This window comes from Trichoplax adhaerens, genomic scaffold, assembly GCF_000150275.1.
Source record: "Trichoplax adhaerens TRIADscaffold_25 genomic scaffold, whole genome shotgun sequence".
NCBI classification, from domain to species: Eukaryota; Metazoa; Placozoa; class Uniplacotomia; order Trichoplacea; family Trichoplacidae; genus Trichoplax; species Trichoplax adhaerens.
The window spans coordinates 617,191-632,026 of record NW_002060966.1 but is presented as its reverse complement, the minus strand read 5'-3'; the positions used below and the strand labels follow the sequence as shown (position 1 = coordinate 632,026).

At 34.0% G+C, this 14,836-nt stretch overlaps 2 protein-coding genes across 2 annotated transcripts; one reads left to right on the top strand and one right to left on the bottom strand.

Annotated features, from left to right (window-relative positions):
- Positions 1 to 2,195: 2,195 nt before the first annotated feature.
- On the bottom strand, positions 2,196 to 4,046 carry TRIADDRAFT_61605 (uncharacterized protein; the record flags this gene model as incomplete). Its single annotated transcript, XM_002117505.1, has 3 exons — positions 2,196 to 2,600; positions 2,745 to 2,958; positions 3,988 to 4,046. 3 exons carry the CDS (start codon positions 4,044 to 4,046, stop codon positions 2,196 to 2,198), a joined length of 678 nt encoding a protein of 225 aa, XP_002117541.1.
- A 559-nt stretch (positions 4,047 to 4,605) lies between these two features.
- Positions 4,606 to 5,304, top strand: TRIADDRAFT_61604 (uncharacterized protein; the record flags this gene model as incomplete). The annotated part of the gene is made up of 1 exon (XM_002117549.1): positions 4,606 to 5,304. The coding sequence occupies one exon, from the start codon at positions 4,606 to 4,608 to the stop codon at positions 5,302 to 5,304; it is 699 nt and encodes a 232-aa protein (XP_002117585.1).
- Positions 5,305 to 14,836: the final 9,532 nt, after the last annotated feature.

Genomic DNA, 14,836 nt, shown 5'->3' with positions numbered 1-14,836 from the left:
AACCCAATGTTTTAATATGTCTTTAGAGGATTATGAAGATCCTATGTCAACTTTACTTCGTTATCATTTGCAGTATCTTTCATAAGTAACATTTGGTTTTAAGTGGACATTCCCATAATTGAAGTGCCAGAATTAAAGTACAGACTTAGGGTTATTAGTCAATTAATAGAACTAGCAAAGTTCCCGTTAAAAAAAACGGGTAGTTATCCTACACAAAGCAATACATTAAAAGAAATTCATAGCCACATTATTTCTTACTACCGAGTATATGCTTCCTAACCACTACTTGTCTGATAGCCGAATAAATACCTGGAGAAATTCTTAGTTCTATGCTTGCAAACTAATATAATGCAGGAGTATTAATACTGCTAATTTAAATCATAATTGAGAGATACATTTAGATAAATGTACTAAAAACTAATCATGACTGCAGCTTCAATTAATGATGGCAGAATATGTTGGTAAATCTCGTAGATTAAATTAAATTATTTGCGGCATAAAGAACTATTAGCATGATTTAAAAATTTTATGTGAATAAATAAAACACTTTTATGGACTATATAGAATGAATATTATTATTGTAATGTTTTGAGCCAAGAGTAGCGCGATGGATTGTGACATCGAGTGCTTTAGGCATTGCTGAAGAATTATGTACCATGTAATACTAGTTACACTAGTTACAAGGATCAAAACAATAGCTAGTGATGCAGGATCTTTTCTCTTTCTTCTTTACTGGCTAATCTTATATCTTTTAATACTAGTTTAGCCTAAGGAAATTTGTCTGACCTACTATAACTATATCATTTACTAGAATAGTATTGCATGTAACTGCAAATAATCTTACGATTCCTCATCGCAATCCTCACAGCATATAGGGATAAGGTTGAGCTGATGATTTCTACACTGAATTCTAGTAAATTTCTTCTGCTTTTATCCCTTACAAGAATTATTGCGAGAATTACAGGCTGATAACGATAGTTTTCGTACCTAACGTTCAATTTCTACTGATTGTGTAATTCTGCGTTAGCGATAAATGATTGAGTAGTTTCCATAAAACAGATAGCATCACAGAAGTAGTGATGAAACCTTCGAATGTTATATTCGTCAGATGGGTAACACTGACCATTAATTCACATCAATCAGTTTAACTATGATAAATCTGTTCGCGCTATAATGTAATCGTTACAAATTAATAGCATTGTAGCACAACGATCCTATAAAGCCTTTATCAAGTAAATAGATTTAGTCCTTTCTTGCTTTTAAATGTTTCAGCAAAGTTACCGTGGCGGATAATGCCGAATAGGACAGCAAGAAGGCTTCATTACATAATGGGTGTATTGCCGCTTATAAGTGTAGCATGCAGTCAATCATCCGGCAAGATTATTCAGATGAATGATTTTTAATAGGTTACTTAGAAATTTAGATCGTGCCTGAATGCTCTTATGTTCTACATTGGCAGGAAAGTCGCTTAATATCTAGTTGAGGTAGCCGTAAATATACTGAGACTTATTGCAAAGTACCGTGAACGTCAATAAATTATGAATTTCATGGCTTGACATTATTCTAGTCAAGAGATTTTAAAGAAATTGGCAGTAACATCGTTGCAAACATCGGTTACGGTACTTTATAGTATTAATTTATAAGCTTGATATTAAACCTGCACAGAATTGAATAATCAAGTGCAGCAGTGATAGAAATTTATTTTAAAGCTATAAGGAAGTGCTACGATTACTTTTTTGAAGGATTTACTGTAACGCACAGTTAGAAGACTTCACTGGAGTGAGTGCTGGACTAAAGTTTATTATAGATACTAAATAGAGAACAATGAAAATAACGTTCTACAACGGCATCTTATAAATACTAACGGACATCTTATCACATCAATCAAATAAGTAGCTAATTTATAACGTCTATCATAAAGTAGAAAGGCATTGCGGTAGTTGTGTTATCCAAATTCTAATCTTGAAGATTGCAGTTTGTTTTTAAGTGAAAGTGTTGTGGCTTACAAATAATCAAATAGATGATATGAATTAGTCATCAAATTAAGCATACTAAATCAAGTATGAAATACTACTTCGCAATAGGAAGTTAATGATTAATTATAGATACTGAAATCATATGTAGTGTGTTGATTGATAAATTTACCCTACTCTACAGATTAAAAAATCCCGAGCATCATGTGGATTTATTCTATTTTATATCATTCGCCCCTTAATGCTAGTGAATACTCGTCGAAACATCTCAATGGGCTGACATCCATGTAATGGCATAGCTTTACCATGTTGGTCGCCAATTAAACTTATTACGAAATGTGGTACGCCATGAATTTGATTTTGAGTTGCCACTTTTGCTTCTTCGATTATTTTCTTTCGCCTTTCTTTATCTTGCAAACTCTTTTTAGCCTCTTCCGCCTTTAAACCAATTTCTTTTGCACAATCTAAAAGTACTTTTACATCGTTAATGTTATTACCGTCGATAAAATATCGTTGAAATAATAGCTCAGCTAACTGATTTTGCTTTTTCTCTGTTCTAGCATAATCTAATAAGCAATGAGACCGAATCGAGTTGACAAATTTGCGATTTGAGTCGAAGTTAAGGCCCTACCGACAGAAGAATAACTCTACAATTTAATACAGGGAATCAAAGCAATTATGAAGATAACATGACAACTTTCTTGGCGATAATTGCAATATTTACCAGTAAGAGCAATTTATCTTTAATTAATATATCATGATGATATTTACCACTTTACGTCCAGCGGCAATCAAAGATGATGTTCCATTACGGGCATCATCAGCTACTTGCTGGCCATAGCGTTGTGCTAGATATTCTAATACTGGTATTCCTTCTTCAGGTGTATTCGAATTTAGAAGGAATGGCTTCCATTCAATATCGAATTCAAAGGTAGATTCAAAGTCTTTCATGGCAGTTTCTAGGTGCCTTTTACCAACGAAACACCTATCCAAGATTGAAAATCAAGTTGCAGTTCAAGAAAAATTGAAATGATTTGAGTCTCATCACTTAATTTTTACTATTCACTGGTTCTATAGATAGTCAGGGCTATAGCAGTAAAGTTTTATGCAACTAGCAATCGTACAGAATATAAATCAATAATTTACTCGTACACTCATCACAAAAGTTGATCTTATTCGATACAAAATATTAATAACTAGCCATTTTTTATGTAAGGGCTGCAACGATATCAAATCATCATTGTTGCTGAATGTCCTACAGCAGAATCCAATGATAACTCGAACATGGGACAATTGCAGTTGCAGCTTCCGGATAATCCTCAAAAGCAACTATTATAAAATGGCATACAATCTGACACCACTGAAAAATTCTGATGAAGTTTACCTTGTGGAAATAGGGTATGATTGTACTTGGCAGATTAGCTTTAAATTAACTGAACTGTGGCAACAGTCTATATCGAATGGATTAGTAGGTGTTGATCAACTGTTGAATACCAGTTGCATGGCATCCATGACTTTAGCTTAAGTGTCTTGTTTACTATTATTTATTCTATTTTAGCTACGTTCATATTATGATTTGTGGATGAAGTTAAAGCCGGTATCATGCCTACTCTCACAGTTTCCGGATAATCGCACCGAAGAGATTCATTCATTTGCAATAGTAAAGATGATTGATAATACGACATAATTTGATAAAGTTACGGATATCGTACGACAAGGCCATGATCGAATGGGATAGACTAGTTTTAATTGTAATTTTTATAAAGATTGATGTATGTTGATCAAATTTTGATTGCTCGTTGCCAAATAGCGATGAATTAAGCTATAGTATCTTGTCTATTATCCTTAAAAGTTACTTTTTATTGCATCTATTTATCTCGTACATCATTATTACACTACTACGGTTCATCGTCCTCGTCTTGGTTACAGTTTTATACAATGATCTGTTCTGCATCGATTCAGGAAGAATGAGCAACTTTCTCAACTGTGAACTCATACAACGTTTTTAACTTACCATGGACACATCGTATCGGATGTAATGTCAATTTTGATAGTTGGTTTGGTGCTACCCATTTCCTCTAGTAGTCTCGACCTTTGTGATGATTTCAACTATAATTTTTTAAACTGATGAAATAGTCCAAATTATTTGTAAACAAGCGCTGTTTTCTTCCTTAATCAATGCAATCGAATAGACTTTACCTGTTACTAATCCGTAGGATATCCTGCTGGACTCGTGGTCTGATAAATTATCTTGTATGCAAGAAGGAATGGCTAACCTAAATGATCAAGAAAGGCTGGTACTGTAGAAGTAATCGTCAACAATTCTTCTGATTATCGACAAAATATTAATTTGTAGGTCACGGTTATTCAGCATTTTACATCGCGCAGACTCACGAAGTATTTTTGCTTCCCCCTTCCATAGGGTACTGTTCTAAAATAGTTTCTTGTTAACAGAGTATGACTTCAACAGCAGTGATGAGATGGGTCATTTCATATCAACAACGCTTCTGCTTGAGAATCATAGCAGTACGATCGGTCCTCATAGCGCTATAGTTAATGAGCATTGAATCCCGACAAGGTTTCTCCTCCTTGCTGATTTATAACTACTGGATGGTCGAATAAAATGATCGAGATGGATGGCAAGATTGTGCAAGTTATTTATCAAGATCGATTTGCGATCATTAAAATGAACGCTGGTGAAAATCGATTTAATTTATCTTTTACCCAAGCGATGAATCGTGCATTAGATGAAATTGAAGCACGATCTGATATTCAAGCTGTCATTACAACATCGACTGGAAAATTTTTTAGCAATGGCTTAGATTTGGATTGGTTAAACAAGCAAAGTGAGTCGACACGGCAAAAATCCCTGTATGAGAGTGGTGTCTTGATTGGTAGAATATTAACTTTTCCTATACCGACAGTAGCAGCAATCAATGGGCATGCCTTTGCTGCTGGAGCCATCTTGGCTTTAGCACACGATTATAGAGTGATGAGAACAAACCATGGATGGTGGTCGTTAAATGAAGTCTTTATTAATCGTCGTTTTGCTCCTGGATGGCTACAGGTTCTTAAGGATAAGCTTTCACATGATGGTGTTTTACGCCAAGCTATGCTATTCGGTAAACGATTTACAGCTGAAGAAGCTGTAAAAGATAATATTATCGATGAATGTGTTGCACATGAAATTTTAATGCAATCTGCTAAAAAGTTAATTCATCAATTGGGCGAGAACAAGCAATACCCTAGGGCTACTTTGGGCTTGTTTAAGCGTGATTTATATGCCAAGGCCTATAATTTACTAAATGAATCACCAAAATCCAAGTTATAATTCTATTCATCATATTACTGCTATGGATACGGCTATAGCCGATCATTAGATTGCATCTAGACTAATCGCCAGTGATAAGGTCTATCAGCTCAGCTCAGAGGCTTTTGGTGATACATCAGTGATATGCCGCGACCTGTTGATTGAATATTACCAGCCGTGATTGGAATTCTGAATGAACGGTTTTTATTGATTAAAGTATTATTGGAGCATAGCTGCCTTGCTAGATGATAGATTGATAATTAATTTGTACAAGTAAAATGATATACACTCTATTTTTAAATGAATTGAAATTAATTTGCTGTAAATAATGTTGTATCAAGCAGGATTGAGTTAACTGGCGATCTTCTACAGTTATTTGGTTCATGTCCAATGCCTTCTTTGCGTGTTAACAGTAAAGTGATCAATAGATTCTTTGTTTTATGAACTATCGCATTTGTGTAGTCGTGATACCCTTGCTTTACGACTTGACAGTATATATAGACTACTAGCTATAGTATATTCATACAGCATATGATTTAATCTTTACCTTAATTTATGCAATTTCCTGCTACATAGTTATAGTTAATAGCTAAAGTTGTAATAAAGATATATATTTGCACATTGTTGTTCATATGAAATGGATCACCAATGCCATTCTTTCTGTAGTTCTTTCTAAATGCTGATGGTACTTGCTATGAAGGCTGATAAATTATTCCTGCACGTAGTAAAATTCGATCTACTTATACTGTGGTACTCCAGGATTGAATAGAAGGAACTTCTCTACAGGATATTAGTCAAATGGATATCATGCCAAAGAGTAATAAAGCTTCTATTTAGCAAGTAGGATGATTTTGATTCCAATATTCAGCAATATGCAACCCACACATGTTGCAGCATTCCTGTTAGTTTGCTATGGAAATCTATCACTGTTGGATTGACTGGAATTATAGAGTGAACTTCTCCAGAGAAATATTAGCGCTTCCATACAGTATATCACTTCATGGAGTATCACAGCTTCTATTTTGCAAGTAGAATAATTTAATTACTATACGTAACGATAGGCTATCTACAGATATTGTAAAGCTACAGTAAGCAATGGTTTTCTTCTACAGTATACGGGTATGGGTGTAAACGTAAAATATCATATTAGAGGTATCACAGGTCTTCCTTTACATATAGATAAATTGTGATCTTTGAATGATGTTAAGGACATTATGAAATTATAATGCCTTCGTAGTTATACATGGAAATTGATTATACTTGTATAGAACTGTAAAGTTAGTAGGATTGATTAAAGTGGTAGATGACAGCAAAACATGTATAAATCTCTCTCTCTCTATTCATTTGCTCTAACGAGTGCCCAAACGTTACAAATGACATTGTAATGGATAATTTAGAAACATTGTGCATCATCTAAGCCTTTAGCAGGCTTTCTATTTCCTGCTTTGATATTAAAGTATTACAGCATATTCTATGATCTGCAATCGCCACTGCATAGGTAATAGCTGTGGTAAAGTAGCAGTTGCGAAATTTCAGTTAGCTAAAGACCGTGCAATTGCTTAGTAGTTTGTTGAGGTAGACTCTCATTGAAACGAATCCTGTTCAGTAATCAGTTCCGTTACTGGATAATGATGTTTGGACAGTATTTAAAATCATTTCATTTCATACTGTAAGCATATTCGCATTCTACTATTACTTATAATAGAATGTGGTGATATTGCTAGTAGAGCATAAGATTAGCATATTGGCGCGGGACAACTTATGAATATTAATAATCACCAGAAGAACCATTCAACCATGTTGTTCTGCACCATGCAGCTCATACTAGCCTCGGTTACATTACTGTACTATAGCGCAGTTGATTCGAGACTCTACTCCATAGCCTTGTCTAAATAAATATCCATGAGAGGTATAATGAATGCTCGTACATAAGATGTAATCGTCTTCTACAAGTAAGTTACAATTCATGGCAAACCGTTTACTTAGGCCATTTCGAAATCGTTCCCGTTCGCAAAATTTAGAGCAAATTTCAAAGTAAGTTATTCGTGTACAATTAATGTAGAGTTTGTATCACATTTCCAATGATATCATCAAGCATGTCTGTACAGTAGTATTATAGTCTTGCTAATGCAACATTTATTCTTAAATCATTTAATTTTCATCGTCTTGATTATCGAAAATACGTTCATGTCGATTTCCTTGACTTGGTCAAGATATGCCCTCAGTTGAAATCCCGTTGTAATTTGCATATTCCTGTATTAGAAGATAAATTGCTATCTTCAATCGTTACCATTTTTAATGCCATCTAGCATGTTGGTAATATTATTGCATTCAGAGTCACAACTACTTTGATTTCATCAATTTCTGAAATAATCTCATCGTAGTTAGTTATTTTAACTTGTTAACCAAGATTACTCGGACATGGGATAAATAAATTGTTTGGTATCTAGTGATATACAGTACAACGTATTGTATGAACTATACGAGGTAAATTGCCTGGCAATACGTGTATAAAGTAAAATGACGTTGAACTGAATCTTGCACATTAGTAATGCTTAAATATCGTTACTTTGAAATATCATCACCAAGCACGTTCGAGAATATCATATTCTTCTATCGAGGTACATACATCGCAAGCCTTACCGTAGTATCATCAAACTTGTGATGCAGTATTATATTGAGTCAAACGGCTTATTCTTCGAAATTGATTTCAAGTTTTATAGTGTCGATCTTTTGAAAGCCTTTAAAACACTTTCACTATGAATATACAGATTGCCTATTTTATTTGGATAATATTAAGCGTCTTTTAAGCAATGTTGTGTTATGATGTCGTTTAGTTTACGTGTGATAGGATTGAAAAACACAAAGCATTTTGATATACAGTATACGCCTTCTACATTCTTTACCTACATATAAACTACATTATTAAAGAATACTAGGAATTGAATTTACTGCATAGCTGCTGCAGTTTAGTTGTAAGAAATGAACTGCTCTAGTGGCATAAGATTATCAATCATGCTTATCGTGAAATTTTCTATTGCGATTTATACTATATTCACGACAGTTGACTACCTTGGAAAATTTCTACTAATTGCTAATGCAAAACGATGCATGTATGGCTGCAATTGGACATAAAAGCTGACGAATCCCTTCCAGGCAACCCTAGATAACGTTAACGTTTAGATAATTCTTTGACAATGTACTCATTAACGAAAATACGGACTAATTTCATGACAATTTACAGTTAATAAAATTAACACCCTGCGATCCTTTCCTTACGATGAGAACGTAGTTAGAGCACTATTTTTACAAAAAATATTCACTTTTTAATTAGTTGGGTGCATGCCTTTAAAAAAATCAAATCATCGGTATCACATTCTTGTCCATCGCGAACAAAGAAATCAATTCAGATCATCCATGAACATCGATGGTAAAATTACAACTTCCTAATCCGCGGATAATGAACGATTAATAGTTTAATAGTAGCTTTATTGCTTCCAGAATAGAATTTAATGGTAAAGAACAAGTCAATGGTTTTCTTTTCTATTGATTACGAGATACGAGCAGGCATTTTGCTTGTTCAAATCGTCACTTTAGCCGAGAATCATAAGAGATAGTAAGCTTCGTGTATTGTCCACTTTCCAGTGGGATATTGACATTGTGAAAGTTTTACCTACGATATTTTTATCTTGGCATTCTGTTGATACTATATCATAAGATCTCTAGCTGGCAAATAATGCTACTAATAATGTAAACTAAAACAATCATGATTCAAAAAGAAGGACAGGATCCAGTATTTGAGAGTACAATATTGGAAAGGGTCGTGCTGCTTTGATATTGCAAAGGCGCTTGCAGTTAAACGCTATGGCTAGTTTAATTCTACTTTACTGTAGCAGAGTTATTAAGTGAAATTAGAGCAATGCTATCCATTTTGAAAGCATTTGTTTTCATTTCATTTTTGTACTGCATTGTACAAGTAAGTTATTTTTTATCGTATAATGTACATATTTTGTGTGGTCGACCAAGTTATCCAATAGGACTGCCGATATGGCAACCAGCAAAGTCTGGAGGGCTCGTGTGAGATGCAAGCTCAAGACTGATTTATTATCGCTGATAGCTCAATCACATGCCTCAGTACATATGTCGGATTACTACTCAGAGTGCAGAAGTGACCAGTAGTGATTTCTGATCGTTCATGCTACTATACATGCTGCAAGAATTAAGCAATCTATACTCCAGATTGCTAATAAAGAATCTAGTAGAATAGACTTAAAAGCGTACTATAAGTCGTAATTTTTTAGTTAGTAATGAACATTTTCAAGTCGTTTACACTCAGTTATGTATCCGTTCCCGCTGTTGATGGTCAAATCGACGATAGTTGAGTAAACGATACGAGTGCTGCATACAATCCCTTTGTTGATTGTGTTATGTCGAATATAGCTAGTTTAGCTTGAAAAGATTCCCAGACTCTTCATTTCGATTGAAATTGGAATGATTTTAATTCAATGAATATTAGAAGCGTATCGTTGAACTTTCTTTAGTTTACTGTAGATCATCATTTAGTCTATGGTCTAGACTATGAAGTATAGTAAAAGTTCAATATTTTATCGTTCATTTCAGTATAATAGTGAATAATAGTACACTGTAATTAGTATTATTAAGAAGGGTTTAGGTTGTGAAGCAGTTAGCACAGTAGGACAATCCAAATATTCATCTGGAGTAGCTCTCCTTTCAGTTTTGGCCTGTCTCCTTTATTCAAGACTTGCGTGTCATCATCGTTGGGCAAACCACAGAAGGAAAAATTTGTTTTGCTTGTTCTCTAGCTGGCACAGTAAAAGAACGACAATTGTTTATTTATTAACTAATTCATTACGTGTATGAGCCCACGAAGTTTGTTCGTCATTGATGCTTATCCGTTGGGAGAGAATAGCAAATAATAATAATAAAATAAAAACAACTACATTCCAAGGATATCATCTTAGGGCAGCTCCTTAAGATTATTAATTTAAGGTTAATTTGTTCCTATTACTCGTGATTTGGGATAATCGCTAATTGAATGAAAGCAAATAGGAAAGATATCGGAGGCGTACAATAGCGAGAGACTCCACCTTGCTCACGTGATTGATAACCCAACCCTAAACCGATTCATTCCCTCGATCTGGACACGACTTCTTCTCCAATTGGTGTCCTATGATGTCTATCTAATAAGAAATTAGTCAAATCATCCATGATATAAACGTCTACGCGTACAGTAGGATTTGCCAAGCTCGTATCATGAAATGGACTCAGCATTAAAAGACAATTTTACGCATTGTACACACTGAGTGTACAGGTATCAGGCTTGCAGCACAGTATGATGTGATGTGATGTCTCTGATGGATTTCTTGATGATTTAGAGTACAGTACAGTATTACCAATGGAATTAGATCGATCTGATAATAGTAAATAATATAATCTGTAACAACTCATGTGCTGTTCTAAAGGCATTACAAATAGGCCTTTTCACGGTTTGGTTTTAGGATTGTCTAACCTAGTACTGTACTGTATATTGAATGGGACTACTCGCTATGATACGATTCTACCTAGATGTCATGAATAGTCTAGGTTAATTTTGAATAGAATGATAATTAAATAATGAACAATCTATGACAACAAAACTACTCCTAGAAATTCAGAATATTGTAATAGGTTAACTTGAACTTGAAAAGCTGCTAACGCTAATAGTTAGCTTCTATCTTTCCTTATCTAGAAAATAAAAGAATCCAGTAGTCTTTGCTCAATATCATGAATATACAGTATTGCTATAAGCTAACTTGAATCGAGCTGCTGACATGAGCATGAAGTAGTATTACATCAAATTCTGCTGATAAGATTACATCTTGATTATGATCGTGATAATCCACAACTTCCCTCTCGACGATGCGAACTATAGAATTTTTCTCATCATGTTAGCAGCCCAATCGATTAATGCGGTATTAAATAATAATAATAATTAATGAATTCAACGAATAGTCGAATTAAAATGCAGTATAATGCTGGATCATTACGCATGTCCTCATTTGAAATGTTGGCAGCAAGAAAAGAGAGACAGACATGGCAAAACTATAGTACTACTGTAGAAGCATTGAGCAGGCTCTCGACGTATTGTACATACAGTACAGTACAGTATATCCATGACAATCTTGTCGTCACAATAGCTTTATCTATCATACTTGTTTTGCCTATTGTCTGATTATACAATCATTATTATCTAGCCATAGATAAGCTATGTAAAAAGGTTGTCGATGGGAGTAGAGTTATTCTATTCGGCAGTCGACAGCCATCACTCCATTCCATTGGTTTATCCCTTTCCCTCGCGAGTTGGTTTTAAAAATTCATTTTTTTCTCTTTTCTAGGGGTAAGTACCAAAGTAAAACGGCTATTTCAGTCTTGCCAAAAAGTTAAATGGTGCTGATGATTAGTTTGCTTACCACGATGGATTTTACTATTGGGCTATCCATGTGTTGAATTTTTCGACCTTACTCTAGTAAACATGATAGCTATTTTTGATCATCATTACGCATCATCCTGTTACTGTATGGAAGTACAAAGTAAAATAGAATCGATGATCGTTGAAATTGACAACGTTAACCTTTGCAGTTAAGAATGAATGAAGGAAACATGCTGGAGGAAGAACACTGCTATTTCTTTCCCTAATGTAGTGAATAGCATGAGTATACCAACGTGTGTATTCCCTCTACTCGATATCTTACAATGAATAATTATTATATTAAAAGTTAGGATTGGTTAATACAGTATAGCATGGTTGATGAGTACCGTTATAAGTACAGTATATACTATTTATTGACTGGACACTGCACAGTATATGCAGTCCATATACTGTAGGTTCGCCATCAACATAACATCTTCTTTGCCCTAAATGGATGACTACCAAACATAGTTCAATAATTACAATCATCTCAACATCCCTAACTTCATCTCTAGAAGGTTTCCCATGAATTGTGTAGAGAGCAGTAAAATTAATTTTTATAGCTCATAGATGGGAGGAAACTGTTTTACTTAATTTCCCGATTGCTAGTATCCATCGTGATAAGTTAAGGATCAACTTGGTCGTTCTTTCAAGATAAATCTTTTCATTTCTAAATCTCTTTTTATTGCTGAATGAAGCGAGTTTGTATGAAATAATTTCTTGCATATTCTTAAAATTGAAAATTGATCATACTCAGTTCGATATTAGTTATTTGTTACGTGTGATTTACATTGATTTTAATCTAGATTGATGGAATATTTAACGCAATAACAATTTTTATTTCAACTTTATAGAATCCAAAGTACAGCTAAATCTCGTTCTAAACATCGAATTAATCTAGACTACGTCGACAGCGACGTTAACGTTTTTAACTTTTCAACTGGTATGCAAAATAATATAACTACATCGGCAACATCCCTTTCTCAAGTTCGTGCTGATAAAATGACGGATGCTGTTGAATTAAATTCCGTCTCCACAGCAGATGGAGATCAAATAGCATATACCTTACATGAAGTAAGTTCATGTTCTCCTAATATGAATTAAATTAGCTGTTATTCATAGTCTAACTGACCAATTGATTGGGCAAAGTTCGAAATACGGTAATTACACTTAAATTATTGGGCTTTGGCCTAGCTTATATACATGTAATCGAGGAGTCGTATATTGGTGTTGATGCAGAATCTCTTTAACGCGTAAGGTAACTTGCCAATTCATTTAAAAGCGAGGCACCCTATCTTTAATGATCAGTTGGTAAAGCGGATATCTTATTTCTGTATTTAACTCGAGGATACATATTTTGCAATCTACTTGAATATTGTATTCATGTCGTGTATTGTAATATTAGTGCAAGACTACCATGCCAATTTTGGAACGCATCTTTATTCTATAAGTACCATCCAATCTTGATCAGTACTCTTGCATACTATTTGACGTATGATTGGAAAAATATGTGGATCACCTGGTGATTCAAATAATTTTAACGTTAGTAATTACTTACAGTGCTTAGTGTTTTTACATCCAATTTATTTATACGATATCAGGATGAGTATGAACGTTGCATAATCACTAAATATTGAACAGAAGTGATTAATAAGGTATAAAGTACAGTAGAACACCTACGCATAGTAGACCGGTTATACTTGCATAAATCAGTAATTACATTAATCAATAGATCTGCAGAGACAATCTTCACCATAGTATAGGATATCATAGCTAATTAAGTTTGTACCGGCAATCTTCTTCTTTTACCGTGGTATTTTATAGTTAAGGCACCATTCAAGTCTTACAAAAATTTTGCAATTGCAGACAGATGTAATCAGTCTATTACCTAGTATTATTCCTAATCTCATCCTTTTACTGTAGTTGAGGCACTATTGAAGTGTTGTAAAAAGTTTTGCAATTGCAGATCAGGTGCAATCAGCCTATTACCTTGTGGTACTCCTAATCTTTTTCTTTTGGCGTAGTTAAGGCACTATTCAAGTGTTATTAAAGTTTTGCATTTGCAGGTCAGGCGTAATCAGCCAATTACCTCGTGTTACCCTTAATCTTATTCTTTAACTGCAGTGCTAATTTATACCTTATTCATGATTTGTTAAAGCATTCCAGTTGCAGATTTCTACGGCAGAAGCAAAATCGCGTCAAGTTAATTAATAATACTTAATTAGTCTCGGTTATACGTAGATTAAATTATTCCCAGACAAGATTGCCAAGCCGTAATAATTCCATTTTGTGTCCACTTAAATTTGTTACTCGCATCCAATATAATTTAAATTGAGTTAGACGTAGATTAGTGATATTTTAAATGAAGAAATTATCAAGCAGAATACCACTAGGCTAAACTAGTTCGTTATATTTACCCGCTATTAATTTGATACATACATTGGTTAGACAGAGATTAGCGATAGTTAAAATGAATAAAAATTACTATTGAATAAGATTTCATTTGGCTAAGCTGAACTGCCTTGTTTTGTATACTCGAGAATCGATATTTCTAAGACCATTTAATGTAACTACTGTATGAATAGGCCGCACGCAATGGCTCAAAAGAAGACCTTGAATATTTGATTAAACAAGATGCTGAAAATAGAGATTCTAAGAAGAAATACAACTTGGTAGACAAATTGGATGAGTATATGGCGGCTCCAATTCATTATGCTGTACGATATAACCACAACCATTGCATCGAAAAGTTGTTAGATTGTGGGGCGAGTAAGTAGAAGATAATTGCATCGAAAAAACATGGCGTCAATTTATTATTCGAGTGAATTTGAAAATAATCCAAATTCATATTGATTAATGGAGTCAGTAATTAAATTATCGATTAATGGTTATAAATTAATTAAAATAACTTCAACTAAATAGACAGCATAGAATGGGTACCACGATTGTATATCATCGACTTAAATACTATTTCGATCGAAAATGCAATTTTGTCTCCATCATTCGCAACATTTTAAAATATTAGCAAAGTAACGTTAAGCAGTTCTAACGAAATTGCTCTATTCCTACATCACTTTATTCCAG